The sequence below is a fragment of the Macrobrachium nipponense genome, chromosome 33 (assembly GCF_015104395.2).
Source record: "Macrobrachium nipponense isolate FS-2020 chromosome 33, ASM1510439v2, whole genome shotgun sequence".
NCBI lineage: Eukaryota > Metazoa > Arthropoda > Malacostraca > Decapoda > Palaemonidae > Macrobrachium > Macrobrachium nipponense.
The window spans coordinates 54,480,650-54,497,417 of NC_087219.1; the positions used below are offsets into that span (position 1 = coordinate 54,480,650).

The following is a 16,768-nucleotide window of genomic DNA, read 5'->3' on the forward strand; positions in this document are numbered from 1 at the left end:
AAGTTTTTAGTTGATAATAAGTTTGCCGTCCCATGGGCTCGAACCATGGAACAAGAAATCAGGAGTGCAGTGACGCGCCTTAAACCACAGCCATCAACTTATACCTCCCTTGATGGCTTTGCAGTTTAAGGCGCATCACTGCTGTCTTGAGTTCTTGTCCCATGGTTTTGAGCCCAAGGGACGGCGAACTCATTATCAACTAAAAAATTCCCCTTCGGTTAACATGTATGAAAATATATTAATTCCGAGGTAGAGAGAATTGTATATCAAAGGACATTTGTAGCTTAATGCTTGTTTTATATGCTCGAGGGGTTAAGGTAAGCGCCAAAATAGAGAAGAATTATAGCAGAGAAAAACTCCAATGAAGCAGTTCTGCCGAGAAAACACTTTTGAGCGCTAAGCTGGAAGTAAAGGTTAACACCGACAACTGCAATTTCTTCAGAAAATTGTAGTCTTAAATATTTCCGTTTCAGTATCGTCATTTTCTGAATATAACGAATAACTTTCAGTATTTCTCTCTCCTTGTGTATATCAACGTAGCTTAGTCATTTTATAGGGATGTAAATATACGAGTGTCAGAGATTTCGCCCTTGAACACAGGTGCGCCAATGCAAATCGGTAGCTTTGCTGATCGATATTTTTATAGCAATTCTCGGACAATGGATGGCATTGTTGTTAGCAATAATACTTCCATTTAAGATTTTAAGGATAGTTCGTTGCTAACAATTTCAGTTTTCATTATGTTTGTTATTGGGTATCGTTCCAAGAATTTGTTAAACTCTATTCAAGGTCACATAATGTTGGTTTAACTTAGCATTAGTTTAGTACCAAAAGATTCAAATTTTTATACTTATTTTAACAGTTGGAATATGAGGGTCCCAAGGAGTTCGGAAGATTGTCATCTTTAAACAAAATTAAGGACAGTCAGGCGCTTAGCAATTGGTTTGTTTATTGCAATTTTTGTTCTTAGTGTAGAGATCTAAGTCATATCTCTGATGCCAGTGTAGAATACTATATGAAATTAAATCGCTGAAAAATGAAAAGGCACCTTCAGGTGAAACGATGACAAGTGATATGCTGCCATATGACAGTGAAAGTGTGATTGTATGGCTGACCAGATTGTGTAAGGTATATCTGGATGAGGGAAAGGTTCTGAAGGAATGATTGCAAGGAATAAAAGTTCCTTTGTATCAGGGTTAAGGTGACTGAAGAGGCTGTAAGAAATATAAGGGAAAAACTTTGCTCATTACATCAAGGAAGGTGAATGGTGGGATCTTGATTGAGAAAGTAAGACAGATAACAGAAAGTTTGACAGGGGAAGCACATTGTGGGTTTAAACAACGAAGAAAATGCATCGATCATTTGTCTTTTATGAATAATTTATATGAAAAGTTTGAAAATAAAGTGGAAATTTTCTGTGATAATGATGCAGTATGGGTCCATGGAAAGTTCATTATAGAGTTGATAGAGATACAGTGTGGATGGTAAACTTTATAATGGCGGTAGGGGAGTCGATAGAGTTTCATTATAAACGGAAGAGAAGCGGGTTTAGTATGAAATTGGGGTTGAGCCAAAGGTGTGGTATGTCTCCATAGGTTTTTTGATATAATGGTTCCTAAATGAAGTTTGGAACGGTTTGTGTTTGCGGACGATATACTCTTGATTGGTGATAGTGACGAGAAACTTCCGAGGTTAGTGAAGGTTCGGAGTGTGCAAGAAGAGCGAGTTAAAAGTAAGTGTGAAAAGGAGTAAGGTGATGAGGGTTAATGTGAACTAGAAAGACGGAGTAATAACGATCGTTGTGATCTGTGATCGAATGAAAGCAGTAGTTTCATATAAGCATGTAGGAATTGATATTATTGATGAGGGTAAGATGAGAGAACAGATGAGCCACAAAATAGGCAGCAGGATGGGAGTATCAGAAGGGAAGAAAATTGTTGTGTCGATGGAAGCCAAGACTAGGGTAGATGAAATGAATGCTGAAGCATCTCTCCTTTACGGAAGTGAAGTGTGGGTCTTCAATGTGAGCGAAAAAAGGTGAAAGCAGTGTTTGAAATGTATAATGAACCGAAAAGGCGAGTGTTTTGGCGATACAGGAGAAGACTGGTAGACATTGTACTATGTAGATTCCTCGTGCCGTAAGAAAAGCAAATAATTCGAAATGTAATCGTAGCCAGTAAACCAAAGTTGATGACTCACTCCCTTGAGATGTAACCTCTTCCTCCCCCGAGCGTGCTCTTTGCTCAGTTAGTTCTTAGCCTTTGGTTGTTCCTGAACCGCAGTTTTCACCTGAACATTTTCTGGCAAACGATGGGGGACGTCGAAGCGAAGACCTTAGGAATCTTGGACTGGATACTGTTTGTCTCCCTCTTCGTGGCTTCCTCCGGAATTGGTGTTTACAGCGCAATCAAAGGAAAGCGAAATGAATCCACCAGTGACTACTTCTTGGGAAGTGGCAAAATGTCTCTCATCCCTGTTGCGGTATCTCTTCTCGTGGGATTTCTCTCCCCCATAACCATATTAGGTGGGTAAATTCTCCACTCCAAGAAAACGCCAAAAGTTTTTATAAGTATTTAAAAATGATGTAAAAAAATGCTAATATGAGAGTAATTTTCCTTTAGAATAAACGCTGCCTTACAAAAAATATTTGTTCTAAACAGCCAAATCTAGAAGTAAATAACATATATTACTAATCTCTGACGGAAACAGCCTTTTCTCTTCTCTCCAGCAAAAGTTTTACTTTTTTTTTAAATTTTTTTATGAGAAATGATATTCACTGATCTATTAGTTGACTCTTGAGTCTGCAATCTTCAGACCATTTCATAAAGAATGGGGCGGTCGGGCTAAACGTGACGAAGGTGACTGGAAAATTCATAAGAGGACGATGCTACAATAGTAGATTCACATCAACTGTGCATATGATGTCTAGGCCAGTCCCTGGCGACGCTCCTGATTGGCTGTTGATAAACCAATCACAGGGCTGGAAACCCTCAGTCTCTCTCGAGAGTTTACATGGGTAGGATCTTTGTTTTACCTCTCCTGAAATATACGTCTTTCAGGAGAGCTGGTACATACATCCTGCCTTTGTGAACTCTCTCTCGAGAGACTGAGGAGAGTTTCCAGCCCTGTGACTGGCTTATCAACATCCAATCAGGAGCGTCGTAAGGGACTGGCCTAGACATCAAATGTACGGTTGGTGTGAATCTAATAGAGTACATAAAAGTAGGTAAGTGGTAGGATTTTGACCGAGAAAATCAAACAAATGGCAGAACTGACAGAAAGGGTGTGTAGCTTTAGGAAAGGAGGTGGGCGTGTGGATTATGTTCTTGTCATGAAATAGTTTTGTGAGGAGTTTGAGGGGGCGCCCCGTAGTTGTAGGGGTGAAGGATCCAAAATATTAGTAAACAAAAAAGAGGTAGAGTCGAAATGAATCCATGACAAGTAAAACCTGAGTTTTGGTGAGAAAGAAGGCATTTTGATAACCGAATCTATTAAAACAAGGAACGTGTAAAGCAAGACATGTCCAGAATTAGTGGAAGGAGTTACTCGACTTTGCTCTATTGCTTTTGTTCATACTTTGAGCCAGTTTCTGCTGGCACGGGCTATTGTTTCTAGTTTATAGTTCTTCGAAATAGCAAATTTTGCCTTTTTATGCCACTCCCTAAGGATTTCTCTGTTACTTTTAATGCTCAAAACATTAACACATATGAGGACTGAATCTCCATTTTTTAAAATATTAAGGAACAGGCAAAATTCTGGAAACAGTCATTGTAAGTGTGATTTTGAAATAAGAAATTTGACATTATAAACTATAAGTATCCCCAGCACCGGGTCACTAACGTCATCTTATCGAACAGAAATGGGATACTATAGATTTCCTACATGGAAATCTGTGCTGCAGATGATGGGTTAGAAATGGCTAGGGTTGAGAACCTAATTACTGGTATTTTTGCTGCAGAAACTAGTTACTTTATGCTACAAGCCATAATCAGCATAACTTGAAAGATAGTATGAAGTTTCTGTTTTGTTGACTTGGCAATGATAGCCATAATCGACTAACATCATGCTCTCTTGGAGTTCACTCCCCGAGTAGTATTGTATTTTGAGAGCTGTTTCTCATCAAAAGAGGCAACAGTAATCAATTGTTGAAGTCATGAAGTACAAATGTTTTATCGTATCTTGCTTTAATTACAAACTTCGTTTAGCAGGATTCCCTAAATACTTTTTAACTGCCTAACCTGTTGATTTCACTACTCAGTCGTTTTAATTAACATTTGTTAGAGAATACATTATAATTGTTTTCTTTCCATTTTTCTTGACTCATATTCCACAAAAGCGGGTCTCAAAGTGAAATTTGAAATAGTTCACGCATTCATACGACACTTTTCGGGTACTAATATAAAATTTTCATCTGGGCATCATCTATTATACAAAAAATAATATTACTGGTTTTGGTAAGCCCACTTTAAATGCAGATTCGGTATCATCATGGCTAGCCACTTTCCTCTGGAGGTAAGGGTCGCAAGAGGCGGTTAATATGTTGAGAATTTTAAACGAGAAGGTTGATGCGAGGCAGACGAAGAAAGAAATAAATTGCTGCTTTTTCCCTCTCGGAAACTGGGAAACCTAAGCTGATAAAACTTATTCATCGTTCAAATCCTTTTTACTATGTTGACTACGTTTGTTGAAGGTCTCTCGCAAATGTTTATCTAATATGATTACCGGGAGCAGACACGAATCATGAAATGAAAAATTTCTTTTTCCGTACGGGGTGAACTTAAAAGAAAAAAATCAGTAGGATGGTAAGTCTAGGTTCCTTGTTATTGAGTTTTTCAGAATGAAGACATTTATAAGTGTAAGTATAACTTTAACAATTATTTGTTCATTATGAGCATTATTGAATTACTTGATCTTCTTGCTAAATCTTATAAACCGATTTTTCTTTCAAGTCAATATTAATATTCGTATTTCACAATATGTAAAAATTGGTACTTGTTGGATGAAATCACAGGAATTTGCTACGTTTTACCTGATTGGAAACGTTGAAGATTCTTTTCAGATTTTGACTGATTTGGAACTTCAAGGATTTGCCTTTGAATTAGCAGTTGTTAGTTGAAACCTACAGGAATGTGTTAAGTTTTATCTGGCGGGAAACTTTAATAAAGATTCTTTTCCAGATTTTGACTGATTTGAAACTTTAAAGATTTTCCAGAGGGGCAACTTATTTTCTTTAACCTGAAACAGGCCTCCCAGCTGAAATGTACTTTTTTGGAACTCAGTTGTCCCTGAGCATTCTCGGGATAGTCTACGGGTCGCTGATATTACACCAACTTATACTGCCAGTTTTATATCCTCTGAAAATAGCTTCGATTAGCCGGGTAATTATTCAGCGTCCTAGCTTTTATTTTGAATGATATATATAGAGTAAGAGCAAATTCTTTATTTGTAAATGAAAAATACCAATACTTCAAAAAATGGCATATATCTATTTGTCATATTTTTCTAAATGGTAATGGACTTTTATTGTAAAAGGAGGTGATTATGCCTTGTTGCTGTTTTATGAAATATGTAAAAAGATGGGGTATTTCAGATGCTTGTTAATAAACGATCCACTGGTCAGGTAAAAGACAAAAATTCTTGTTGCTTAATGTCGAGATAAATATAACATATTTTTGTCTTAGCAAATGACAATGTTCATATTGCTTTAGTTTACGAGTTACATAAATAAAAGAGGTGAATTAGTTTTTTGGAATAAGGAGTTGCGATACAAGTGATAGTATTTAGGAATGTATCTTTTGTAAAAGATATTAGCTTTTGTAGAATATAGCACAGTTCCTGATAAAGTGCCATTTCGAATTTCTTTTTGTTTTTGTTTTGTTTTACTCAAGACATTCCATCCTTGCTGTACTTGATACAAGGATTAAACTGATCCGTAAAGAATGTTAGTTATTCCAGCAAAAATAACAAGCAATGCTTTAAAAACAAGCTCATGTTTTAGTACACACAAACATTGCTGTAACTGATGCTACAACCAATGTATTGTCGTCATATAATAAACATTTGCCACTTTTTATTCATTTTACCAACAGCACGTTGTCAGTTTTTATTCACATTGCCAGTTGTTATTCACCTTGCCAACAGTACATTGCCCTTTTTTGTACCAAATTGCCAAACAGGTACCGTTTGCCCGTTTTTTTGTTTAACCAATTGCCAACAGTACGTTGCCCGTTTTTGTACCAATTGCCAACAGTACATTGCCCGTTTTTGTACCAATTGCCAACAGTACAATTGAAAACCGTTTTTGTTGTTTACCAATTGCCAAACAGTACATTGCCAAGTTTTGTTTTTTTTTTTTTTAATTAACCATTGCCAAACAGAACACTTGCCCGGTTTTTGGTACAAAGAATGACCCAAACCAAAAGTACGGTTGCCCGTTTTTGTGCCAATTGCCAACAGTACATTGACAATTTCTATTTACCTTGCCAACCGTACATGGTTTTTATTCACCTACCTAACAGTACAATGCCAGTTTTAATCACCTTGCCAACAGCACATGACCAGTTTTATTCACCTCACAAAAAGTACATTGCCAGTTTTTATTCACCTTCCCAATAATACAATACTAGTTTTTATTCATCTCGCCAACAGTACATCGTCTTGAGATACGGTTCCAAAACTCTTAAGAATTTGGGATCACTGACTCTCATGATCTCGGCTCTCATCTACATGAGCATCGTTCTCTACAGTCCATCTCTCGCCCTGTCTGCAGTGACAGGTCTTTCACCTAACTTGTCAGTTGCCATCATTGGTCTCAGCTGCACATTTTACATCACTATTGTGAGTTTTGAGAGCTTCATTTTAACCCTGGGCTACAACGTGGTCTATTGCACATTTCAAATAGTCCACTTGTCCCATACAAGGGCTTTTAAGAAAATAATAGAAATCTGTCATGGGGAATATTATAAATTCTTTTTGTAAGTTTGCAAGAGGTATATTTACATCTCTTACAGAGTTATTGACATATTCAGAAACAGATTAGATTTAGAATTGTCATCTGTATTTGCCATATACATCTTAGGTTTAGGATGGGCCTCTACATTTATCTATTCCTGTGTTTTTTCTCACATGTTACTAAGTCACTGCTTTTTTACTTAAAAATGTTCTTAGCTCACAACTTTGAATAACTGAAAAAATAATTAATTATGTGATAATTAAATTGAGGTCTCTTTCTTGGTGGTCAATAAGGTAAGAAAGTATGATGTAGTTGAAGTCTTGTTTAAAGATCGAATTAGATAACTCAAATTCTCAGGTTATTTAAATGTAATGAAAGTACTTCTATGATTTTGTTGCTATTTCATTCCAATTCCGGGTTCTCGACAAAGATAGGCTTACTACATTTTTCTTGAAGCTGTTCTATAAAGTTCACCATCCGTAATGAACATACAAATTAGGTCCACGGAATGTAATTCATTCATCTGTCCCTCCAGGGTGGAGTAAAAGCTGTGGTGTATACAGATGTACTGCAGTCGTTCCTGATGGTCCTGGGACTTGTGCTAACATTTGTTTTCTGTCTCATGGATCTGGATGGCATTGGTGATGTCTTCTACAAAGCCGGAAAAGGTGGAAGATTGGAGTTTTTCAAGTAGGTACACGTAATCTGGTATGATTGTCGATTCGTAGAGGAAGTGGGGTTTTAAGTAAGCTTACCTTTACAAAAAATTACTGTACAAAGATACTTAAAAGGAATGGTGATATATCTTACAGTAAAATGGAATAAAAATTTCTTTTTTGAAATCGACTGTTTTTCTTACAGCATGGATCCAGACCCTTTGGTTCGTCATACCTTCTGGTCTGTCCAGATGCATGGAATGGTAGTCGTAGTTTTAAATGTAGGGCTCAGTCAGCCAGGTCACCAGAGGTTCTCTTCTGTCCCAACTCTTGATTTGGCTAAAAGGTAACTTTTGCTTATAGCGCAGCAGATAAGTAGAAAAATACTTCAGTTTGTGATACAAGCATGAAATTTGGCTTATTTTAACCCCCTCTATTGGAAAATCTGTGTCCACGCAAAATTTCAATATGGCCGACACTTTTCAAGATGGCTGCTAGTTTCGTTTTTTGACACTCAGTAAATCATTGTTGAACAGTTGAAATAAATACATCAATCATTATCTAAATAATGTCTTCCTGGCGAGAAGAGTTAATTGAAAATAGCACCAGAGCGCCCACTACTATATCTACCATTGTGATAAAGATGACGAACAAAATGGCCGCCATGAAGCATTTTGCTTGATAACTCTGCGACTAAGAAAGATAAAGACATGAAATTATTTTCTATGCCTTCTTTTATGAGGCCAGAGAATCTGTTTCTAGCGTTTCTGTTGGGGTACTATCAATATTACATCTTGGAAAGCGACCCCATAATGCTGCTGAAAAGTATACAAGCAGAATACTATAATGGAGTATGATTATAAGTATTTTTTCTATGTTTGAGCACTGTCTCGATGTCTTTTATTTTAGGCCCAAAATGAGTAGAAGATTTTAAAGATGTTTGGCGTCACCCTTTAGTGTGATGAAATTCTCATTCAGTTGTATCTGAAGCATCATTTGCAACATTATAGTTACACCTCACATTATGATTATACCTTACATTTGCTACACAAAACTGTGCATATAAGCCGATGCCTATAGCATTTGCACATGCCACGGCAACCACTTACGGCCACATTTTGAAAGCTGTTCACAACTCTTTGCAATGGAGGAGTTGGCTGTCCAAAGGACTTTCCAGTCCTCGCCAATCTTTTCCCAAACCTAGTCAGCTGGACTCTGATTGGAGGAATGGTTTCATATGGTCTCTGCTTTCTGGCAAACAAGTCAAGTCTGACCTCATCCGCATTGTCAACAGTGCTTGACCTGTCATACATGAGGACCACAACCCCTCCGGAATCTTCTTCAAATCACCATCGTCGATGGTTGGCAGGTATTTACTCTGCTTGGGAAAAAATATAGTGGCCTCTGGAAGAATGTCCCATATCTGGCATGCTGTTCCTTTTCTATATTTCATACTTCAAGACCAGTTGGGGTCCTAGCAGGTCTGAGACTGGCTTTGGTACTGCACCACTTGGTGGTGTTGGGTTTTTTGGACTTGAAGGAAGCTGGGGGATATTTTTGAAGGAGTCAGGTAGTTCAGGTACAGATTTAACCCTCTCTGGCCCAAACTGTAGTGGCTGATGCTCTTCCCTCTGGTTGTCTTTGGCAGGGTGCTGGAAGACCGAAATGCTGGTCCTGTGACAAGAGGTAGTAGCTGTAGTTGCTGAAGGGTTGTGGTCGATGTTATCCATGAACGCAGTGGTAAACAAGCCCTTTCTCAAGACAGGTAGACAGACTATACCCTCTTCCACATACTTCGTGACAGTGGCGTCTCCCAGTTGAGCTGATATCTCCAGCACCCTGCCATAGGAAATGCTCATGCCATGATCATGAAGCTTTTCTACCAGGTTGCTCTTCCTGGTTTTGGCATAGAAAATGAGTTTCCCTATCCTTTGAGTGTTAATGCACAGTCTGCCCAGGAACTATTGGTATAGTTTCTTAATTCATTGTTCGTTATGGAACTATTGCCATATGCAGGTGCCAGATTATTTACTTATCAATAAATATTTCCTTTCATAGATGTTATATTTGAAATAAATTAAATTAGAATTTTATAGATTAATTCAACATATCAAAGATAATTATTTTGCAAAGTAAGGAAAATATATAACCATGAGTCCACGAATTCTAATTTTATTCTCAACTCAAACTACGTGACAACATAAGCATTTTGAAGTTGGCTTTGCTGCCATTCGAGTCTTGACCCAACGTATTGTACTGTACTGGGGTGTCGTCATACATTAAGGCGTCAATATTCTTTAATAGCAATTTGTAATTAAAGTAATTTTGTCCTTTGATCAATAAAATAATTTGCATGACATATTCAGTGGGTCTAAATTTGACTTCTGATTTTGACACCTGTTTAGCCTAGGTCTATTTTCAGCAGTATACTCTCTCGGATACGTAATGTGAATGAATATTTAACTCAACAATATCTATATTAATCTGCTTTATTTGCTTATTCCCGTTATTCTTTTTTATTGGCCATGTTATCATTTTTTCTTATCCTTTTTTTCATAATTGCTTAACATAATTTACTCAGACCTTGCTATCTCAAGTCAAAAGCAATAATGAAAAATTAAACGAATATAATTTAGTCTTTTTTTTATCTAATTCCTTGCATTTCAATGATATCATCCGTTTCATCCGGACACGTTGGAAAGCTGTGGGAGTCTAAACTGACGTCTTAGGTTATCTGTCTGTAGCTATTTGTTTCTTCTAAATATAAATTAATTAAAATTAGTTTGACATGTAGTATGCCTGGACCTAATGCTATAAGCATATCGTAAGTAGCTGAAAGGATAGGACTTATGAAAGGCGACTTTCTCGCTTAAGTCTTTTTCAGATTATTTTTTTGACAATAAAAACTTAGTGCTGTAATCAGGGGCTGTTCTTTGGCACCTGCAACGATTATACAGGGTGTAACACCAGTGTTTGTAAATATTTTGGGGAATGAAAGAAAAAGTGATTTTGAGCAGAAAATGTTCTATAAACATTTGCATTTTAAGGCTTCGGCTGTCGGTGACGGCAATGTTAAAATAACGGTTATCAAGAGTGAGGTCGCATGGTTCACTCTGTTAGGTTATCATTTATTTATTTTTTCTTTGTTATCTTTGATAGCATTTTGTGAGTTTCCAATATTTTCTGTAAAATTCAACAAATGGAATCGTTCCACTACCTTCAGCTTAATTTTGAAATGATATTTATATAAGGACTATGTTTATGCGAGACTACTATAGTAGATTCACATTAACTGGGCATTTGATGTCTAGGCCAGTCCCTTACGACGCTCCTGATTGGCTGTTGATAAGCCAATCACAGGGTTGGAAACTCTCAGTCTCTCTCGATAGTTCATATGAGTAGGATCTATGTTCCATCTCTCCTGAGGGATACATCTTTCAAAAGTGTCTCTGAGGAGAGGTGGAACATGCATCCTGCCTATATGAACTCTCGAGAAAGACTGAGAGTTTCCAGCCCTGTCACTGGCTTATCAACAGCCAATCAGGAGCATCGTAAGAGGCTGGCCTAGACATCAAATGCACGGTTGATGTGAATCTACTATAGTGATAGGTGTCTCCTATCTACTCAGCAGTGTATGTCAGTGGTTGTGATATGACGTTTTTTATCACTTGATTCGTTCGTGTCAATTTTTTTTGTATGGAAAATAGTTATACGCAATAACATAACATGATGTTCTAAAGATATCAGTAACTGTTTCTTCCATTTACGAAAAGAAACATAGATTAATAAGGCATGAATTGTGCATCAGGCAGGTGAACGGAAAATTATGAAACGCTGCCACAACTTATTTGAGCATGTGTACACTTGCTCCTTCCTTCTGTTTTGAGAAGCAGTTGTACTGCAGGAGCTGAGCAATAGCCAGGTCTGACTTTGATGAGTCAAACCTTAGCTGTGACTTTATGTCTGCACCAGGTTTGACCATACTAATGAACTGGGGCAGACTTTGAGGTATGGCATCATTGATGCATTCTTCACCAAAGGTGCCATGAAACCTGGATTGATGATCTAGAATATGCTTCCTCGGTATCTTTGCTGCTTTAGCAATCATAAGTGTATCTGAGTAGTCAGATGCCTGAGATAGGACTAAAGCTACATCTTTCTGTAAGGCAAGTAGCTCATTCTTCTTTGCTTATTTGCTTCTAATTCAGGGATTTCTGCTAACAATTTATCCTTCAGTCTTGTATACAGTGGGTGAGGCAATGCCCAATTGTTCCAGGCACTGCTGGTATAATGGAGATATGTCTGCTAGAGGAAATATGGCAGGACCATCTGAACTCAAGCTGGTTTCACTGATATAATTAACAAGCTCTGATAGAACCAGTGATGTTCTTTCTTAAGATTTCTAAGATGGAACATTTTCCTATTGCCAAGGCCAGTGAGACATACAAGATGGTATTTCAGCTCTTGTGCAATTGCATCACCTGCACCTAGTTTTGCCAATAATTCACCATCATTAAGTGTGTCAGCTCACTCATGTCGTCTCCTGTTGAGATTACCCGTCGAAGATGTGATACAGGTGCCACATTTTCACAAAAAAATGCATTCTTTATTGTCATAACTCATTCGATGCTGTTTAGCATGCTTTTCCTATGGTTCACTACCTTCAATTGCAGATTTTCGCTCTATTGCACAGTCAAGTTTTGCATTATTACACATGACTCTACAACTCTTGTGGTATTTTGCCATGTTTTGTCAGTGTTGCCCTTATGTCTCAACCTTCATCAAGTCTTGCTGGGTCAGAGTTAAGCAGCATTTCATCAATCTCCTGGAACAATGGCACATTAGTTGAAATTATTACGTACCCATCATGTTCAGGCCAAGGGTGAAGTGAAACCTTCATTTTCCTTGTATTCATGGCAAAGATAACATTAGCTAAGTCGGTTCCTTTTGCCAGTGATTGAATTTATACTTGCCATTATGAACTTTTGACTAAGGTAGAGAGGCTATCCTTTTACAACCTTAATCTGATATGCACATTGATGTATGGGATACAACTAGGTTATGTCACCTTACACCTAGCCCGATCATTCCTCCAGTGCCATTTAAGTCTCGTGCGATAAGTACACATCCAGGTAAGTACATGAGCAAGCTGTGTAGAGCCCACTTTCCCTTGGCTCTGTTCTCCCATGCTGGCACCTCCTGTCAATTCAGGCGTGGCTGTCTAACTAGACCTACCAACTATATATATATATATATATATATATATTATATATCTATATATATATATATATAATATAACTATATATATACTTTCTACCAACTAAATTATATGAGGCTATTAGACAGCGTTGGGACACTAGGCTACTAAACTACACTGAAGCAAAGCTAGGTACAGCGTAAGTAAAGCAAGATTGGCGACACTGAACCTCATGCTGAGTGACACCTGCTTGGGTGCTGACAGTCACTCTTTTAAACTAAAACTAAAATTAAAACCACCACCTAAATTATACATAGATTTGCAAACTATTATATTGAACAGGAAGACATTTTTCCATGCCTACTGAATCCTGGGATGCGATTATTTAAGGTTTTTTGGCTGCCATAGTGGATGCCATCTTTCTTTATATATGCTATATGAAATCTTTAACAGAAATACATTTCACTTTTGCTTGGTGACTCTGCCCAAAATGTGTATAACCAAAACAAATGCATAAAAACATGACCAGAGGCACATGAGTCCCATGTTAAAACTTTGACTAGCTGCCATCTTGAAAAACGACAGACATGTTGGAATTTTGAGTGAACACCCAGTAATTTTTAAAAAGTTTTCTATGGAGAAGATATGTACCAACTTTTATGTTTGTGTCATTAACTGAAGTAATTTAGGGAAAAAAAATGATTTTATTTGCTGCACTATTACTTACCGAATCACTTGTGTAAAACGGGAACCATAATTTCATGCTATGATGCCGAGTTAGGGAAATGCTGTGAAGGAATGATGCTGTTCTCAGCCCTGAATCTTGATTATAATCTGCAGGACTCTGACGAGAATTTGTGTTTACTAGGACCCCTAAAACATTTTTTCTCTTCATGATGAACCATCTCAATACTTACATCCATATTCCTCAGATCATTCCTTCACACTGAATATTCTTTATTTCACCACTGCATCAATTGAGGAATTTTAAAGCTATTGGGTCTGATGTATTTTTCTTATTGCAATGATTCTTTTATCCTGTGACCTCGCAGGGATGCTAATTAAAGCTCAGTATTTGGGGTTAAATAGTAAACTCATAACTTATTGCATTTTGAGCCTCTTTCTGAATGGAGAACGTTAAAAAGATCTGCACCTTTACTTGGTTAGTAAAAATTTGTCAAATCAATTACGAGCATTTTGGGTAGTTTTAATTAAAAACTTTCTTTTCTGTATGCTGCCGAGGCAAGTGCTATTCTCAGTTCTCTCTGCAGTTGTTACTCTCTTAATTGTTAATTCTCTTACTTGCCTCATCAGTAACTGGAAATCGATGCTAATATCATTCTTGCTTATTATTGCCCGGGCAAATGAACCTGCTTGTGCTGAGGAAAAACGGTTCCCATATCATTTATCTAATGGTGTCCCGCCTCAATAATGCGGTAAAATTGTGAATTACTTTCTTGTGCATTTAGTTCGGCCATCTTCGATTTGCATTTTTATAACCAAGGAAGTAAACACTCTGTAGCCATTTCTACTGCCGCATCAAATTGTTTTCAACATTTATTTAGGCATACAAGCACAAATAAAAAAATATATAAATTCTTAGACGCAGATCAACATGCAGTTGCTAAACATAATTTCAATTAAAGACTCCATTATGGTCAATATTATGCACTCAGTTTTTCTGAATGTTTTAAGTACTTTGAAGGTCATCTGCTAACTATCTTATTACACTATCATAAGAATTAAAGTTAATTTTTCTAGATGAACTGGCGACAAAAATTGTATGCATGCAATAAGGAAATTCTTTTATTATTGTATACTTTTGTTTATAACTTTGAAGAAATCCTTCATAGTTCCATTGTGATAGAGAATATAGGTCTCATCTATTTACTGGAGTCTTGCACAAATAAATAAGTACCTGAGGTCAACTGGTTCACTCAGAGGTCACCAGATAGATTTGTGTTGGTCTTCATCGTGAGGTTCATCTCTATTTTTCCACAACAAAGAGGATCAGAGAAATAAAGTTGTTTTTCTTAGAAGGGGGAATCTGAGTTGCAATCATCGTTCTGGAGACTCTAGTTAGTTCATTCTTAATGTGTCGCATCCTTACAGAGCTTGTACAATTTTCTGTCTGGGAGTATGCGCTACATGGGTGCTGGTCTACTTTTCCGGTATCGTGGCATATGCAGCATACAGCACCTGTGATCCCCTGACAAGAGGAGCAATACTGAAACCCGACCAGATCATGCCGTTTCTGGTGATGGAAAAGCTCTCACATCTGCCTGGAGTGGTGGGACTCTTCATCTCTGCAGTTTATGCCAGCGTGTTCAGGTAGGACAGAATCTAGTGGTTATATTGGTATCTTAGCTTTATTATTTTTCTGCATTAAAAGGAAATGAATCTGCTGCAATACCATATCAGAGGTTTAGTCTGAACCGCATCTTCTGATATCACTTTGTCTCTGTTGTTAAGGAATTGTTTTTTGTTAACGTTAGCAATGCTAATTAAGCGCTCTGGGATATCTACTACATTCTACAGAACTCAGCACTAGCTTTGCCACAAGGCTCCATGACTACAGATTATTCAGATATGGCAGTTAGTGAGTTTCTGTAGCATGTAGTCCATCATGTTAGTCCATCATAATTTTTGTGGATACTAGAGATTGAATACCTTACATTGAAAGATGGTCGGACTACTTCTTGATAACCAATATATCTTTCCAGTACTATGTCATCATTCGGGAACTCCTTGGCTTCTCTACTTTGGGAAGACTTTTTCCTAAACTGGACCATCTTCAAAGAAATCTCTGAGGCAAAAGCTGTGAGAATAGTCAAACTTCTTTGTAAGTGTCCTCGTGCGCATGAACTGATCAAATACTGAAACAAGATAATTATAGCAATGACTTCTGAACATTAGTCTTACTTTAACTGGCTTACCTCTTTATTAGTTTCTTATTGAATAACTATTCCTATGCATCCTTGACCCAAAGAATGGAGGTGGATAACTCTATCAGTATAAGCAAGATATAATACCTGAAAAATCAGTTCCAGTTTTTGTTCCCTTATGACGTAATACCTCAGTGACATACTCTTCTTGCAGCTTTGTTGTCAGGCCTCCTGGCTACTGGTCTTGGAATGCTTGTTGGTCATCTTGGCAGTATTGCAAACGTTGCTGCCACATTTACTCATGCCATGGCTGGGCCAATGTGTGGATTATTCTTGGGTGGCATGTGCCTTCCTTGGTTAAATCTAAAGGTACGTGCACTTCTCGAAGTTTCAGTGTGCTTAAATGCAAATGGTAAACTGTACGTTGAATGGCTAAATTTTGGAATATCTTCACTAGCATTTGTTGAAGTTATACTGCCGACTAATGATCACGTCCACTTCCTATATTTACATATAAAAAAATCTATTATACATTCGTCTTTCAGGGTGCGTACGCAGGATTTATTTCATCTGCGATATTCGCTGTCTGGCTTGTTGTGGGAAAGTTTGTTAATGGCCTAGGAAACCCGAAAAAACTTCCTCTGTCCACTGACGGATGCCTGGAAAATGTGGTCAACTTTTCCAACGTAACCCTAAACCTCACTTCATCTCTTTCTAGTGACCCTCTTCCAGGGGCCAATGCAATTTACTCCGTCGTCGGGGATGACGTAACAACTGCAGTTCCTACTTTTGCGGGAGAGTGAGTACTTTGCCTGTTCGTAAAGTGAGTACTTTGCCTGTTCGTAAAGTGAGTACGTTGCCTGTTCGTAAAGTGAGTACTTTGCCTGTTTGTAAAGTGAATACTTTGCCTGTTCGTAAAGTGAGTAATTTGCCTGTTCGTTAAGTGAAACTCTATAAACTTCATAGACCTCATGATGTATCTTGACGATTATTAATATCATTACGAGCTTGTTAGCATGTGCTATGGGCGCTGGAACCTGGCGATGCTGTCACCCCAACCCTCCCGATTCGTACCTAC

At 37.6% G+C, this 16,768-nt stretch overlaps 1 protein-coding gene across 3 annotated transcripts in view; it reads left to right on the plus strand.

The window, feature by feature from the left end:
* The first annotated feature begins 2,239 nt into the window (after nt 1-2,239).
* LOC135203203 (sodium-coupled monocarboxylate transporter 2-like) overlaps nt 2,240-16,768 on the plus strand; it is a 16,995-nt gene continuing 2,466 nt past the window's right edge. The window contains exons 1-9 of one of the 3 annotated variants that reach the window (XM_064232953.1): nt 2,240-2,524; nt 5,245-5,378; nt 6,649-6,837; nt 7,488-7,642; nt 7,814-7,954; nt 14,918-15,136; nt 15,529-15,647; nt 15,905-16,059; nt 16,236-16,489. In XM_064232953.1, coding sequence (XP_064089023.1) covers nt 2,311-2,524; nt 5,245-5,378; nt 6,649-6,837; nt 7,488-7,642; nt 7,814-7,954; nt 14,918-15,136; nt 15,529-15,647; nt 15,905-16,059; nt 16,236-16,489 — 1,580 coding nt within the window. In that variant the 5' untranslated portion in view covers nt 2,240-2,310. Of the gene's footprint in view, nt 2,525-2,998; nt 3,193-5,244; nt 5,379-6,648; nt 6,838-7,487; nt 7,643-7,813; nt 7,955-14,917; nt 15,137-15,528; nt 15,648-15,904; nt 16,060-16,235; nt 16,490-16,768 lie in introns of those variants that run through there. The other 2 variants (XM_064232954.1, XM_064232955.1) reach the window with 2 other exon arrangements.